Source organism: Capricornis sumatraensis, chromosome 7, assembly GCF_032405125.1.
Source record: "Capricornis sumatraensis isolate serow.1 chromosome 7, serow.2, whole genome shotgun sequence".
In the NCBI taxonomy this organism is placed as follows: Eukaryota; Metazoa; Chordata; class Mammalia; order Artiodactyla; family Bovidae; genus Capricornis; species Capricornis sumatraensis.
The window spans coordinates 60,752,712-60,765,221 of record NC_091075.1 but is presented as its reverse complement, the minus strand read 5'-3'; the positions used below and the strand labels follow the sequence as shown (position 1 = coordinate 60,765,221).

Genomic DNA, 12,510 nt, shown 5'->3' with positions numbered 1-12,510 from the left:
GTTGGGATAATGAAGAAGCTAATAGTAAAAGTTAAGACAGCAGTCTTGGATGATGCACACAAGGAAGGGCCGTATTTTCCTCTAGATTTACAAGATCCCGTCTAAGAGAAGAATAAATGTTTTGGCAAATGCTCTGTCACCAGAAAAGAAATTAGTTTTCTTCATTTGTATCCAGAAGAGCAGGTCCTATTGACTACAAAACTCCATTAGAAAGGCTCTCCAGTGGGAAAGAAAATCAAAGGAACCATTCTAATGAATCCCATAAAGGAAAGGAAGATCCTCAGGGACAAGAATCAGTTCCTTCACTTTAAGGTGAGTCTGACTCCACTGCAGGCACAGGGAATGAGAGAGTGAATGATGAATGGAGATGAGAAGTAATCAAAAGGATAAGTACTTTCCTTTCAAATCCAGGCCTAAGCCTCCACATGAAGGGATGATGCACTAACACATTTCTGCTTTTGAAATTTTTTCTTTGTTTCTTATACATTTTTCCTCTTCTCTCTCTTACCCTAAATACATAAATATACTCTATAGCTGATCCCTCCTTGTGAGGAAAATATCTGAATTCATATACACATTACAATGAATATATGAAATAATAATATATTTGTCATGATCACTGCTATTTTCTTAGTACCCACACCAGTAAAATGCCCATGGAATTTTCTTTGAGAATAGAAGTCCTCAGTTTGTTGACTTCAAAGGTAGAAAAACTTCATGAGTATTCAAAATCAGCTCAAAAAAAAAAAAAAAAAGCTCAATTTTTAAAGAAGCAACTAAAATAAAGGCTACACTGATACAGAATGTAAAAACACATTAACCACATATGAACTTTTAAAAGGTGAGAATTTAGTTTATACTCTTTTTATATTAAGATATAAGTTAATGACTTAGACCCTAAAGAATTTATCATAAAATACTGCCCAGTGCACTTGTGCAAACAATAAATAATTCACTGACAGTATTAACATTCACATATGTAATTAAGAGTTTACAAATGTACAAAATTTGGGGTAATAAACACTTTAAACTCATTTTCCAAACATTCAATAAGCCCATCCCCCCCAAACTGATTACAAAGATGCACAAAGGGTTACTAATTCTGGCAAAAGATAAGAAACAAGGCAGGAGAGGCAAACACAGACTTGAGAACATAAGAATATCCAAACAGTTCTTTGATATAAAAAGACAAAATCAAACCATTTTTAATAATATAAAAGAAAACAAATCCATATAATTAAATACTACTTAGGTGAAAGAACATTGGAGGGTATACAGCATTTATTTTCTCCACAAAATTTGCATATCTTGAATTTAATGTAAAACACCTTGTTTCAGTTCCAAAGGAAGAAGATCATAATATGGAGTTCTTGATGTACCTAGATGGAATGAATATTTAAATAGATCCCAAAGATCAAAACAAACTTTTATTTGGTCATTGTTCTTTAATGTTCATTAAATTGATTCACTTAGAAATTTTAGAAATAAAACTCCACAACCAAAGCACAGAAAATTCAGCTATTCCTGAAAAAAACTAAGTGCATAGTCTTTAGTATACCGTTAAAACAGTGGTTGTGGTTAAGCAAACCAATGAACAAAAATTACTACAACTCATGTATGATAAAGTTACAAAGCAATACATTAGAAGTTTTATCAGATGTATCTGCACTATAATAAAAGAAATCCGGATAACAGTATCAGTAAAGTGTAGCTGATTATTAAAAGAAATGAAATTCCCAGTTAACCCTGGGCTGTGTTAGGAGCACTGCATTTGTCGTCCTATTTTTTACGTCAGGAACATACATTCACAGTCCACCAGATGCAGTTTTGATTTCCTAAGAAGTGAAAGTTTGTAATCCTGGTTCTTCTGCTCTTTCCTCCTGTATTTTAACATCTTCATTTAGAGATCAGGCACTTTGTGCCCAGGAATGTGGCATTGCAAATTTACTAAAAACATATCCATTGATAGTAGAATAATTATACTAAATTCATAAAGGAAGACGATATCTTCATTTAGAAAAACAAGCACTAAGTTATAGTTTCACAGTCACAACGCAAGCTCCAGCTCTTCCAAGGCACAGTGGAGCAACCTAAAAAAACAAACAAAAAAAAACCAAAAAGACTTGTGTTGGGATTGTGGGTAAAAATGTTGATAATACCACAATAGTCAATGAAATACTGAAACAGTTTACTCACAGTGGTTGGCAAAGAGCTGCTGCCCGAACCCTATTGTCCAAGCTCTTTTCTGGCCCTTTTCTTAAACGAGATTCTCCTTCCTGATGCCAAAGCTTCAAGGACTAAATCGTTTTGGGTATGTAACATAATAATGTAGCATTCACTTCTCTTTAAAGATGACTTTTAAAGATAGATCAGGAACTGTTCTATGTGAAACACTATTTTGGCCAAAATGATGTACAATATGGATGTGAGAAAGGCTGAACACTTAAAGTAACTTTGCGACTAATATGGAGAAAATACCAAGTATTATCCAGAGTGGCCGTGACTTTGCTGTCTCAGAGAGTACACAAAATACACTGCATGCCTGGGATCTGCTTACTCTGGAGGAACCACTAACTTCACAGTTATTGATGACCTTCTCAGCATGGCTGAAAAGTCTAAACTCATTCTACTACTTGTTAGCAGAGTGAGTAAATAATACATATCACCCACCCAATTTCTTGGGAGTGAAAACAAACCTGGTGAATAAACTCTACAACCGTGAGAACAGTGAGATAAAAATATGAGATACTTGGGAGAAAATATAATCTTACGAATAAGGAACAATTCTTAAATATTTCACTTATTGTCTTTTTTTTTAAGTACTCTAGACACTGGGGTAATTCACAGTGGAAATAAGTGTAGACAAGAATAGTTTTAAAAGAAAGACTACTTTGAGCCCAGTAAGAATCTATGCATTTGAGCTAAGAGAATTAAAACATTAAGCACTTGGAAAGGGTTTTGTTTTGCACCTAGTCATGTACGGATATGTCGTAAAGTGTTTTTGTCAGATGGTGGTGGGGGTTAGTCTCTCAGTTGTGTCTCTGCAACATCATGGACTGCAGCCTGCCAGTTTCCTCTGTCTTTAGGATTATCCCAGGAGGAACAGTTGAGTGGGCTGCAATTCCATTCTCCAGGAGATCTTCCCGATCTAGGGATGGAACCCAGGTCTCCTGCTTGGAAGGCAGACTCTTTACCACTGTGCCACCTGTACATAATTTCAAAATGACCTTCCAGTCATTTTGACTCTCTTCTCCTGACCAATTAAGAATACATCTGACTTCAACATGAGTGAATTCATGGTTGTTCTCCACCTGAATCAGTTGTTTTGATCACTGTTATAGCTTTTTGATCAAATAACCTATTTTAAAACCATATTTACTTACAATATTCTAGAAGTAACCTACAAGTCATTTAAATAAAAATGTCTGTAATTAGTAGTTTTTCTCAAAACACTCAAGACACTGCCTCTACTCTGTGAATAGTTGATGTCATGATAACCAGCTAGAAAGTTGAGCTTTGAGAATTTACTAAACGCAATGTGGTCACCTGTTTTGGGTCAATGCTGGTAGTGGGGTGAGTGGTGGCTTAAGACTTCATAATCATATTTCATTTCCTATACAAATAAATGTCCTCCTGTCCATTTGTAGGACCATTGAATGGAAAACATTTATTTTTCAGATACTATGGTTATAAGTTCACATTTAGGAGCTTTAACATCACTTATATGTGGAATCTAAATAATGCAACAAACTAGTGAGTATAATAACAACAACAAAAACCAGACTTCTGGATCTAGAGAACTAGTCGTTACCACTGGGGAGAGGGGAGGGGCAACATAGAGGCAGAGAATTAAGAGCTATAAACAACGACGTATGAAAGCGGGCTTCCCAGGTGGCACAGTGGTAAAGACTCTGCCTGCCAATGCAGAAAACCCAATAGAAGTGGGTTTGATTGATCCCTGAGTGGGGTCCCCTGGAGGAGGAAATGGCAACCCACTCCAGTATTTTTGCCTGGAAAATTCCATGGACAGAGGAATCTGGCGGGCTACAATCCATGGGATAACAGAGTCAGACACGACTGAGCACACACATGTATAAAATAAGCCACAAAGATACACTGTGCAACACAGGAAATACAGTCACTATTTTATAGTCTGCATAAATGGAGTATAATCTTTAAAATCACTATATTGTACACTTGTAACTTACTTATATAATATTGTCTATCAATTGTACTTCAATAAAATATTTTTAAAAAGTAATGGAGATGGCATGTAAAGCAAAGGGCTGCATGGTCACAGATTATGAATTCTGATACAGAGTGATTACAGCATAAAGTATTATCTGTAATAACAAGTTTGAAATAAGATTTCCTTAATACTGGCCCAAGGGCTTAAATGAAATACATTTCAGGGAAAGAGACTCTTCTCTCTCTTCTTGGGTTCCTCAATTATCATTCACAACTTCTTCTGCCATGGTAGGAGGCTGATGGTAGTTTCTAATGAAATCCTGTAGCTCTAACTTAAGTCCTCAAATTAGGCCTTCTCCCCTTCACCAAGTGATCTCACTTATTTAAGAAATAAGATCAAGGTCATACTATCTAAGTCTCTTTACCTACCATTCTCTTCACCTGAAAATACTTTCTATCTTCCAATCCTCATATTCTCATCTTCCCCTCCAGTTTCGGAGGATAAAACCTTTCCGCCAGTCTGAGGAGGATAAAAACTTTCCTCCTGCCTTTGCCCTCGATTCTGTTTCCTGTCCTTCTTTTCAGAAAAATGCCTTCATCTTTGCTTTCTGTCAACTCTCCTGTCTTCATCTTTAATTGTGAAAAAGATCCTAGGCTCAAATTTTAACTCCACCATTTACCTGCTGTGTGACACTGAGTCAGCTATGTAGACACCTCATCCAATATAGTAAGGAGATAACAGTACTTACCTCATAGAGTTGTTGGGAAGATTCTTTAAGGTGAAGTGCTTAGAACACAGCCAGGTACATAAAACGTATCAAGTGCTAACTTTCTGTCACTACCATTACTTTAAAATTGTACGCCCTTCTAGCTTCCACATTTACTTTTAATCTTCTCTTTACGTTTTACACTGTGTGGTGGCTTCTGCTTCTATCACATTCTCAAAGGTCCTGACAACTTCATGAATGACAAATCTTCATTCTTTTATGTTGTTACAATCCTCTCTCCTTTCTTTTAATGCTCTATTTCATTATCTGCTAAGATACTCTCTGATCATTCTTTTGCTGTTTTCTCCAGAAGCTGCACCTCTCTATACAACCTAGTAAGTGTATAAAGAAAAAATTAACAGGACTTGGTAATATCTCTTGAATCCACCTAGGTATTCAACACCTTAAGCCTTATAAATGAAGCAACCTTCTAAATGTCCTTTCACCCAGCCTTCACTTACCCTGCCCCAACCCAATTTACCCTGGCTCCAGCCTCTGACATGTGGATTTTCTATTACTACATTGCTCTCTTGGTTAAAAGTCTCCACTGGCTTCTCACTACCAAACTCTTTAGGTTAACCATTACAGACCTCATCCTATTCCAACCTTCCTCTCCAAGAATTCCTACTCTTCTCAAGCACGGAGTCTTATAACCAGCCCCACTTCCTCAAGATAGCCTGCATATTTCTGCTTTAGTGACATTTATTTCATGTTTTCTTACATGATTTCCTTTTTGAATTAGATCAGTTCATTAAGACTTACATTAAATCCCACTTCTTCCTCACTGAAGCCCTCTCAACAACCATGGTCTCTCTTCTCCTTGATTTCCCATGCGGCTCACTGCCTAGACCATGCGACACTTCATACCAACACTTCATGCTCCACACAGTGGATCCTCTCTTAACACGTGCAGATCTCACTGACCCAAGTAATTAAGTTCTATGACAGCAGGGCTTCTCATAAATTCTGTTATAGTGACAGTACTTACCACTACTCCTTGTATGTAGGTAAAAGTGAAAGTGTTAGTTGCTAAGTCATGTCTGACACTTTGTGACCCCATGGACTGTGGCCCACCAGGCTCCTCCGTCCATGGAATTCTCCAGGCAAGAATACTGGAGTGGGTAGCCATTCCCTTCTCTAGGGGATTTTCCTGACCCAGGGATTGAACCCAGGCCTCCTGCATTGTAGGTAGATTCTTTACTGCCTGGGAAGGTAAACCTTGGCTCAATTAAAGATCTAAGTGCCGTTTCTGCACCAGATATTGAATTGTGTGCCAGAGGCAGAAAATTCATGGTTCTGTTCTGGGTGATGATGGAAACAAAGATCTCAAATGATCATTCTCAGAAGTTCTAGACTCTTTTAGAAATAGATAAAAATGGATTTTTTTTTTGTTAATAAGCTTCCCAAGTCAAGTTTCTTACTTGTTAATGTTAAGTAAGATGGCCATCTTTATTAGGTTATAACCAGACATTTGTTATTATTGTTGTTTAGTTGCTAAGTCATGTCCAACTCTTTTGCGACCCCATGGACTGTAGCCTGCCAGGCTCCTCTGTCCATGGGATTCTCCAAGCAAGAATATTAGAGTGGGCTGCCATGTCCTTCTCTGTTCCCAAATATCAGTTGCTTGAGTATTTAAAAATTATTGCTCATCTATGGGAAAGTGATTCAATTTTTTCTTTTCCACAATCTCTCCTTTATTATAGCCTCTTGTGGTTCTATCTGCTCTACTGATGCTAGAATATCTCATCAATTCTTAGTAAGCAAATGGTGGCAGCTAATAATAGTAACAACAACAACAATAATAACCAATTAATAATTTCTCTGAGTATTAACTCACACTTTAAAGGTAATTTTGAATTTTAACTATACTATAAAATTAAACACTCCCTCTGTTTTCTTATATTTAACTAAGAGATGACTTTATCTTACTTATGCTATGTATTTTGATACTGGACATAATTCGGGTCTGTTTTACCAAAAGAATTGTCCTTAACAAAAATATAGTAAGTGTAATAATGAAACATGAAATGCCATACCTGGGTCCACTCATTTGTCTGGGGATCATAAGCCTCCACTGTATTAAGGTAAGTCTGTCCATCATACCCTCCAACAGCATATAATTTATCACCAAGTAAACAGACCCCCACAGCATCTCTGCTGATGCTCATAGAAGCCACTGCAGTCCACATATCTGTTTTAGGATCATATCTGAAAGGAAATTTTAGAAATGGAGCTGATATTATTCTCAGAACACTTTACATAAAATCCTTCTGTCCTTTAATCCTATTTTATGTCTTATTATCTATTACATAAAGTACATTTAAACACATTTTAGAGGAAAAAAATCAGTATTTTCCTGAAAACTTCTAAATTACAACAGAATTATTCTACAGATGTGTAACATTTAAACTAGTCCAAAAGGGCTCATGTGAATGTTTACAACTGCTTTAGGGTTTTAGATTGCCTACTGAAAATCTGAAGAAATCAATTCATGAAGCTCTACATAAGATGGATGCTCTATGTAAGATGACTTACAGCCTCAATTGCAGCTTTTTTGCTGTGTTTTTTTTTTTTTTTGGGTGGTGGTGGTGCTGAGATCAAAACCTGTACTCCTCACAATGGAAGCTCAGAGTCCTAACCACTGGACAACCAGGGAATTCCCCTCAATTGCTGTTAACTGTTCATTTTTAGAGTTTCTTGTCCCTTTCATGAAGTATGTTAACTAGAAATGCTCCCAAATTGTCTAAGAGCAGATATACTATGCTAAGATGACTTATATTGCTTCCAAATGACTTATATAAGCTTCTTGTATTAATGAACAGCTTTTCAGTGGGTGTGGTCCTATAGTGGGCCTGTAATTTATGGGACAAAGTATTTAAACACTTCCATATATCTTTACTGGATTTTAACACGCAGCAGGCAAAGTCTGAATTATTTTCTCCCTGACACTGGTGAAACACAGGTGTTAACTATCTTGCTTTTTCAAAAAACACCAACTCTGCTTATTATTTCATAGAAAGCACTCACTGTCATCAACAAACCTTCCTTTTTTATCCTTCTTTTAGTCATTTATAATTTATTAAATAATTCACACACCTACACATATTCGTTAACATTTCATTGCTCTTTAAAATCCAAGATCCTTAACAGGGCTTCAAGACTCTACAGGATCTTCCCCGACCTCCCCCTACTACTGTCCTGCCACTTTTTATCGTTCTGTGTTCTCCAGTGACAGTGGCTGCCTTCCAGTTTCCTGAATGAAACACATACCTTTCTGGTGTGTTCATACACACTCCTACTGAATCTACTTCCTAAATCCCTTCAATTCTCTCCATTCCACTGATCACACAGAAGATGGGGCCCTGAACCACTGTCCAGAGCTTCTGTTGACATCAGGCTCTTTACCTATACCCATATATGAGTTTTGAACTTGGATAACTTGTTCGAGTTTTAAGTCTTACTAGCCCTTTGTTTTCTTTTACTATTTCATCAGTTCAGTTCAGTCGCTCAGTCGTGTCCGACTATTTGCGACCCCATGAATCGCAGCATGCCAGGCCTCCCTGTCCATCACTATCTCCCGGAGTTCACTCAGACTCGCTTCCATCGAGTCCGTGATGCCATCCAGCCATCTCATCCTCGGTCATCCCCTTTTCCTACTGCCCCCAATCCCTCCCAGCATCAGAGTCTTTTCCAATGAGTCAACTCTTCGCATGAGGTGGCCAAAGGACTGGAGTTTCAGCTTCAGCATCATTCCCTCCAAAGAAATCCCAGGGTTGATCTCCTTCAGAATGGACTGGTTGGATCTCCTTGCAAACTCTCAAGAGTCTTCTCCAACACCACAGTTCAAAAGCATCAATTCTTCGGTGCTCAGCCTTCTGCACAGTCCAAATCTCACATCCATACATGACCACAGGAAAAACCATAGCCTTGACTAGACAGACTTTAGTCAGCAAAGTAATGTCCCTGCTTTTGAATATGCTATCTAGGTTGGTCATAACTTTTCTTCCAAGGAGTAAGCGTCTTTTAATTCCATGGCTGCAGTCACCATCTGCAGTGATTTTGGAGCCCCCCAAAATAAAGTCTGACCCTGTTTCTACTGTTTCCCCACCTATTTCCCATGAAGTGATGGGACCGGATGCCATGATCTTCGTTTTCTGAATGTTGAGCTTTAAGCCAACTTTTTCACTCTCCACTTTCACTTTCATCAAGAGGCTTTTTAGCTCCTCTTCACTTTCTGCCATAAGGGTTGTGTCATCTGCATATCTGAGGTTATTGACATTTCTCCCGGCAATCTTGATTCCAGCTTGTGTTTCTTCTAGTCCAGTGTTTCTCATGATGTACTCTGCATAGAAGTTAAATAAGCAGGGTGACAATATACAGCCTTGACGTACACCTTTTCCTATTTGGAACCAGTCTGTTGTTCCATGTCCAGTTCTAACTGTTGCTTTCTGGCCTGCATACAGATTTCTCAAGAGGCAGGTCAGGTGGTCTGGTATTCCCATCTCTTTCAGAATTTTCCACAGTTGATTGTGATCCACACAGTCAAAGGCTTTGGCATAGTCAATAAAGCAGAAAGAGATGTTTTTCTGGAACTCTCTTGCTTTTTCCATGATCCAGCGGATGTTGGCAATTTGATCTCTGGTTCCTCTGCCTTTTCTAAAACCAGCTTGAACATCTGGAAGTTCACGGTTCACATATTGCTGAAGCCTGGCTTGGAGAATTTTGAGCATTACTTTACTAGCATGTGAGATGAGTGCAATTGTGCGGTAATTTGAGCATTCTTTGGCGTTGCCTTTCTTTGGGACTGGAATGAAAACTGACCTTTTCCAGTCCTGTGGCCACTGCTGAGTTTTCCAAATTTGCTGGCATATTGAGTGCAGCACTTTCACAGCATCATCTTCCAGGATTTGAAATAGCTCAACTGGAATTCCATCATCTCCACTAGCTTTGTTCGTAGTGATGCTTTCTAAGGCCCACTTGACTTCACATTCCAGGATGTCTGGCTCTAGATGAGTGATCACATCATCATGATTATCTGGGTAGTGAAGATCTTTTTTGTACAGTTCTTCTGTGTATTCTTGCCACCTCTTAATATCTTCTGCTTCTGTTAGGTCCACCCCATTTCTGTCCTTTATTGAGCCCATCTTTGCATGAAATGTTCCCTTGGTATCTCTAATTTTCTTGAAGAGATCTCTAGTCTTTCCCATTCTGTTCTTTTCCTCTATTTCTTTGCATTGATCGCTGAAGAAGGCTTTCTTATCTCTTCTTGCTATTCTTTGGAACTCTGCATTCAGAAGCTTGTATCTTTCCTTTTCTCCTTTGCTTTTTGCCTCTCTCCTTTTCACAGCTATTTGTAAGGCTTCCCCAGACAGCCATTTTGCTTTTTTGCATTTCTTTTCCATGGGGATGGTCTTGATCCCTGTCTCCTGTACAATGTCAGGAACCTCTGTCCATAGTTCATCAGGCATATCTATCAGATCTAGGCCCTTAAATCTATTTTTCACTTCCACTGTATAATCATAAGGGATTTGATTTAGGTCATACCTGAATGGTCTAGCGGTTTTCCCTACTTTCTTCAATTTCAGTCTGAATTTGGTAATAAGGAGTTCATGATCTGAGCCACAGTCAGCTCCTGGTCTTGTTTTTGTTGACTGTATACAGCTTCTTTACTACTTCATTTTATATCAAAACATGTCAGAAATGTCCCTCTCCTTTTCACTTATTTGGCTTCCAGCTCCTAATTCATTCTCTGTAAAATTAATCAGACTCCTTTTCTTATTAGGTACAATATCCAGTACAAAATAAGGTATACACTAAATGTTTGTCTTAGGATTCAATTAATGAATTACATAATCAATTCTAAGGTAACACTGAGGGAAGACTCTGAGGGGGCTGCTGGAGACAGATCAAGAGATTGCCTGAGCAGACCACCCAGTATTTACAGTTCATAATGAACTGCCTTGTTTGTGGGTGCTCAAGTTGGAGAAGGTGAGGGTGGGATGATTTGAGAGAATAGCACGGAAACATGTATGTTATCATGTGTGAAATAGATAGCCAGTCCAGGTTTGATGCATGAGGCAGTGTGCTCAGGGTGCACTGGGATGACCAAGAGGGATAGGATGGGGAGGGAGGTGGGAGGGAGGGTCAGGATCGGGAACACATGTACACCCATGGCTGACTCATGTGAATGTATGGCAAAAACCACCACAATGCTGCTGCTGCTGCTGCTAAGTTGTTTCAGTCGTGTCCAACTCTGTGCGACCCCATAGACGGCAGCCCACCAGGCTCCCCCGTCCCTGGGATTCTCCAGGCAAGAACACTGGAGTGGGTTGCCATTTCCTTCTCCGATGCATGAAAGTGAAAAGTGAAAATGAAGTTGCTCAGTCATGTCCGACTCTTAGCGACCCCATGGACTGCAGCCTTCCAGGCTCCTCCATCCATGGGATTTTCCAGGCAAGAGAACCACCACAATATTGTAAAGTAATCAGCCTCCAATTAAAATTTAAAAAAATAAAAACAAACAAAAAAAGAGTTATTAATTTGTGTGGAAGTGTCAGAGCTTAGGTTTGTTTATTCATTCCTAGTTTTCTTTCACAGGAAATACCTCTCCACGCAGTCAGACAGCCTGGAAGTCAAGTTGGACGCAGGCGCGTCGTGTCCTCCAATGGCATACAGCAATCCATTCCAGGTAGTGACTCCTACTCCCCCTCTCCTTTTTGACATTTGTGCGCACAGTGTCCACTTATTAGTATGAGGATCAAAACATTCTACTGACTTGAGACAGGAACTTCCATCACGACCACCAACTGCATAAAGTCTATAAAAAGAACAAACTGAATGGTAAATAAGAGACAGTCCTATTATCATGCATAGGACAAAGAAAGAGGTTATTCTTACGGTATTTCATTGAATTCAGGGTGTCATCAGTTATAAGAAATACTGTCAATCTATATGTATATATATGCACATGTATATATCATATATTTGTATATGTTACATATCATTCTGTACATACATAGCAAAGAAAACATAAACTCATGTGAGCAAAGACAACCCTTTCATAGCTGCCATCTAACTGACAAGTTACCACTGATTGTAGAATACATCACAATTTTAGAGATGTTAAAGTGTGTCTTAAAACAGATAATAGATGGTATATAAATATACCATGACATTTTGTAAATAGCTAAGATAGGACTTGGTGATACATAAAAGAAACTAACCGTCTCTGAGCACTACCACAGGCGAGGCACTCTACATGTATTAATTTAATCATTACAGTGATCCTATGACAAACTATTTATATCCTTGTTTCACAGGTAAAGAAACTGGGATTCGTGGAGATTAAGAAACTTGCACGTGGTCACCCAGTATGAAGCAGAAGCAGGACAACAGTTACATTAATGAGCAGTTGTACAGTCAATAGTCATCTGGGATGTATTTGTAATAGTGAAATATGAGAACGGAACTATCAATTCAAATATACTCATCTACTAGACAATGTTTAGGACATTAAAATACCGTATCTATATTCATTGGTATGTTAATGTTCTAA

At 38.4% G+C, this 12,510-nt stretch overlaps 1 protein-coding gene across 2 annotated transcripts in view; it reads right to left on the bottom strand.

Moving 5' to 3' along the window:
* Positions 1–1,026: 1,026 nt before the first annotated feature.
* KLHL5 (kelch like family member 5) overlaps positions 1,027–12,510 on the bottom strand; it is a 65,686-nt gene continuing 54,202 nt past the window's right edge. For both annotated transcript variants that reach the window (XM_068975180.1, XM_068975181.1), the window contains 3 exons: positions 11,560–11,772; positions 6,992–7,163; positions 1,027–2,090 (listed from right to left, as the gene is read on the bottom strand). In XM_068975180.1, the coding sequence (XP_068831281.1) occupies positions 2,034–2,090; positions 6,992–7,163; positions 11,560–11,772 (442 nt within the window). In that variant the 3' untranslated portion in view covers positions 1,027–2,033. The remainder of the gene's footprint in view (positions 2,091–6,991; positions 7,164–11,559; positions 11,773–12,510) is intronic.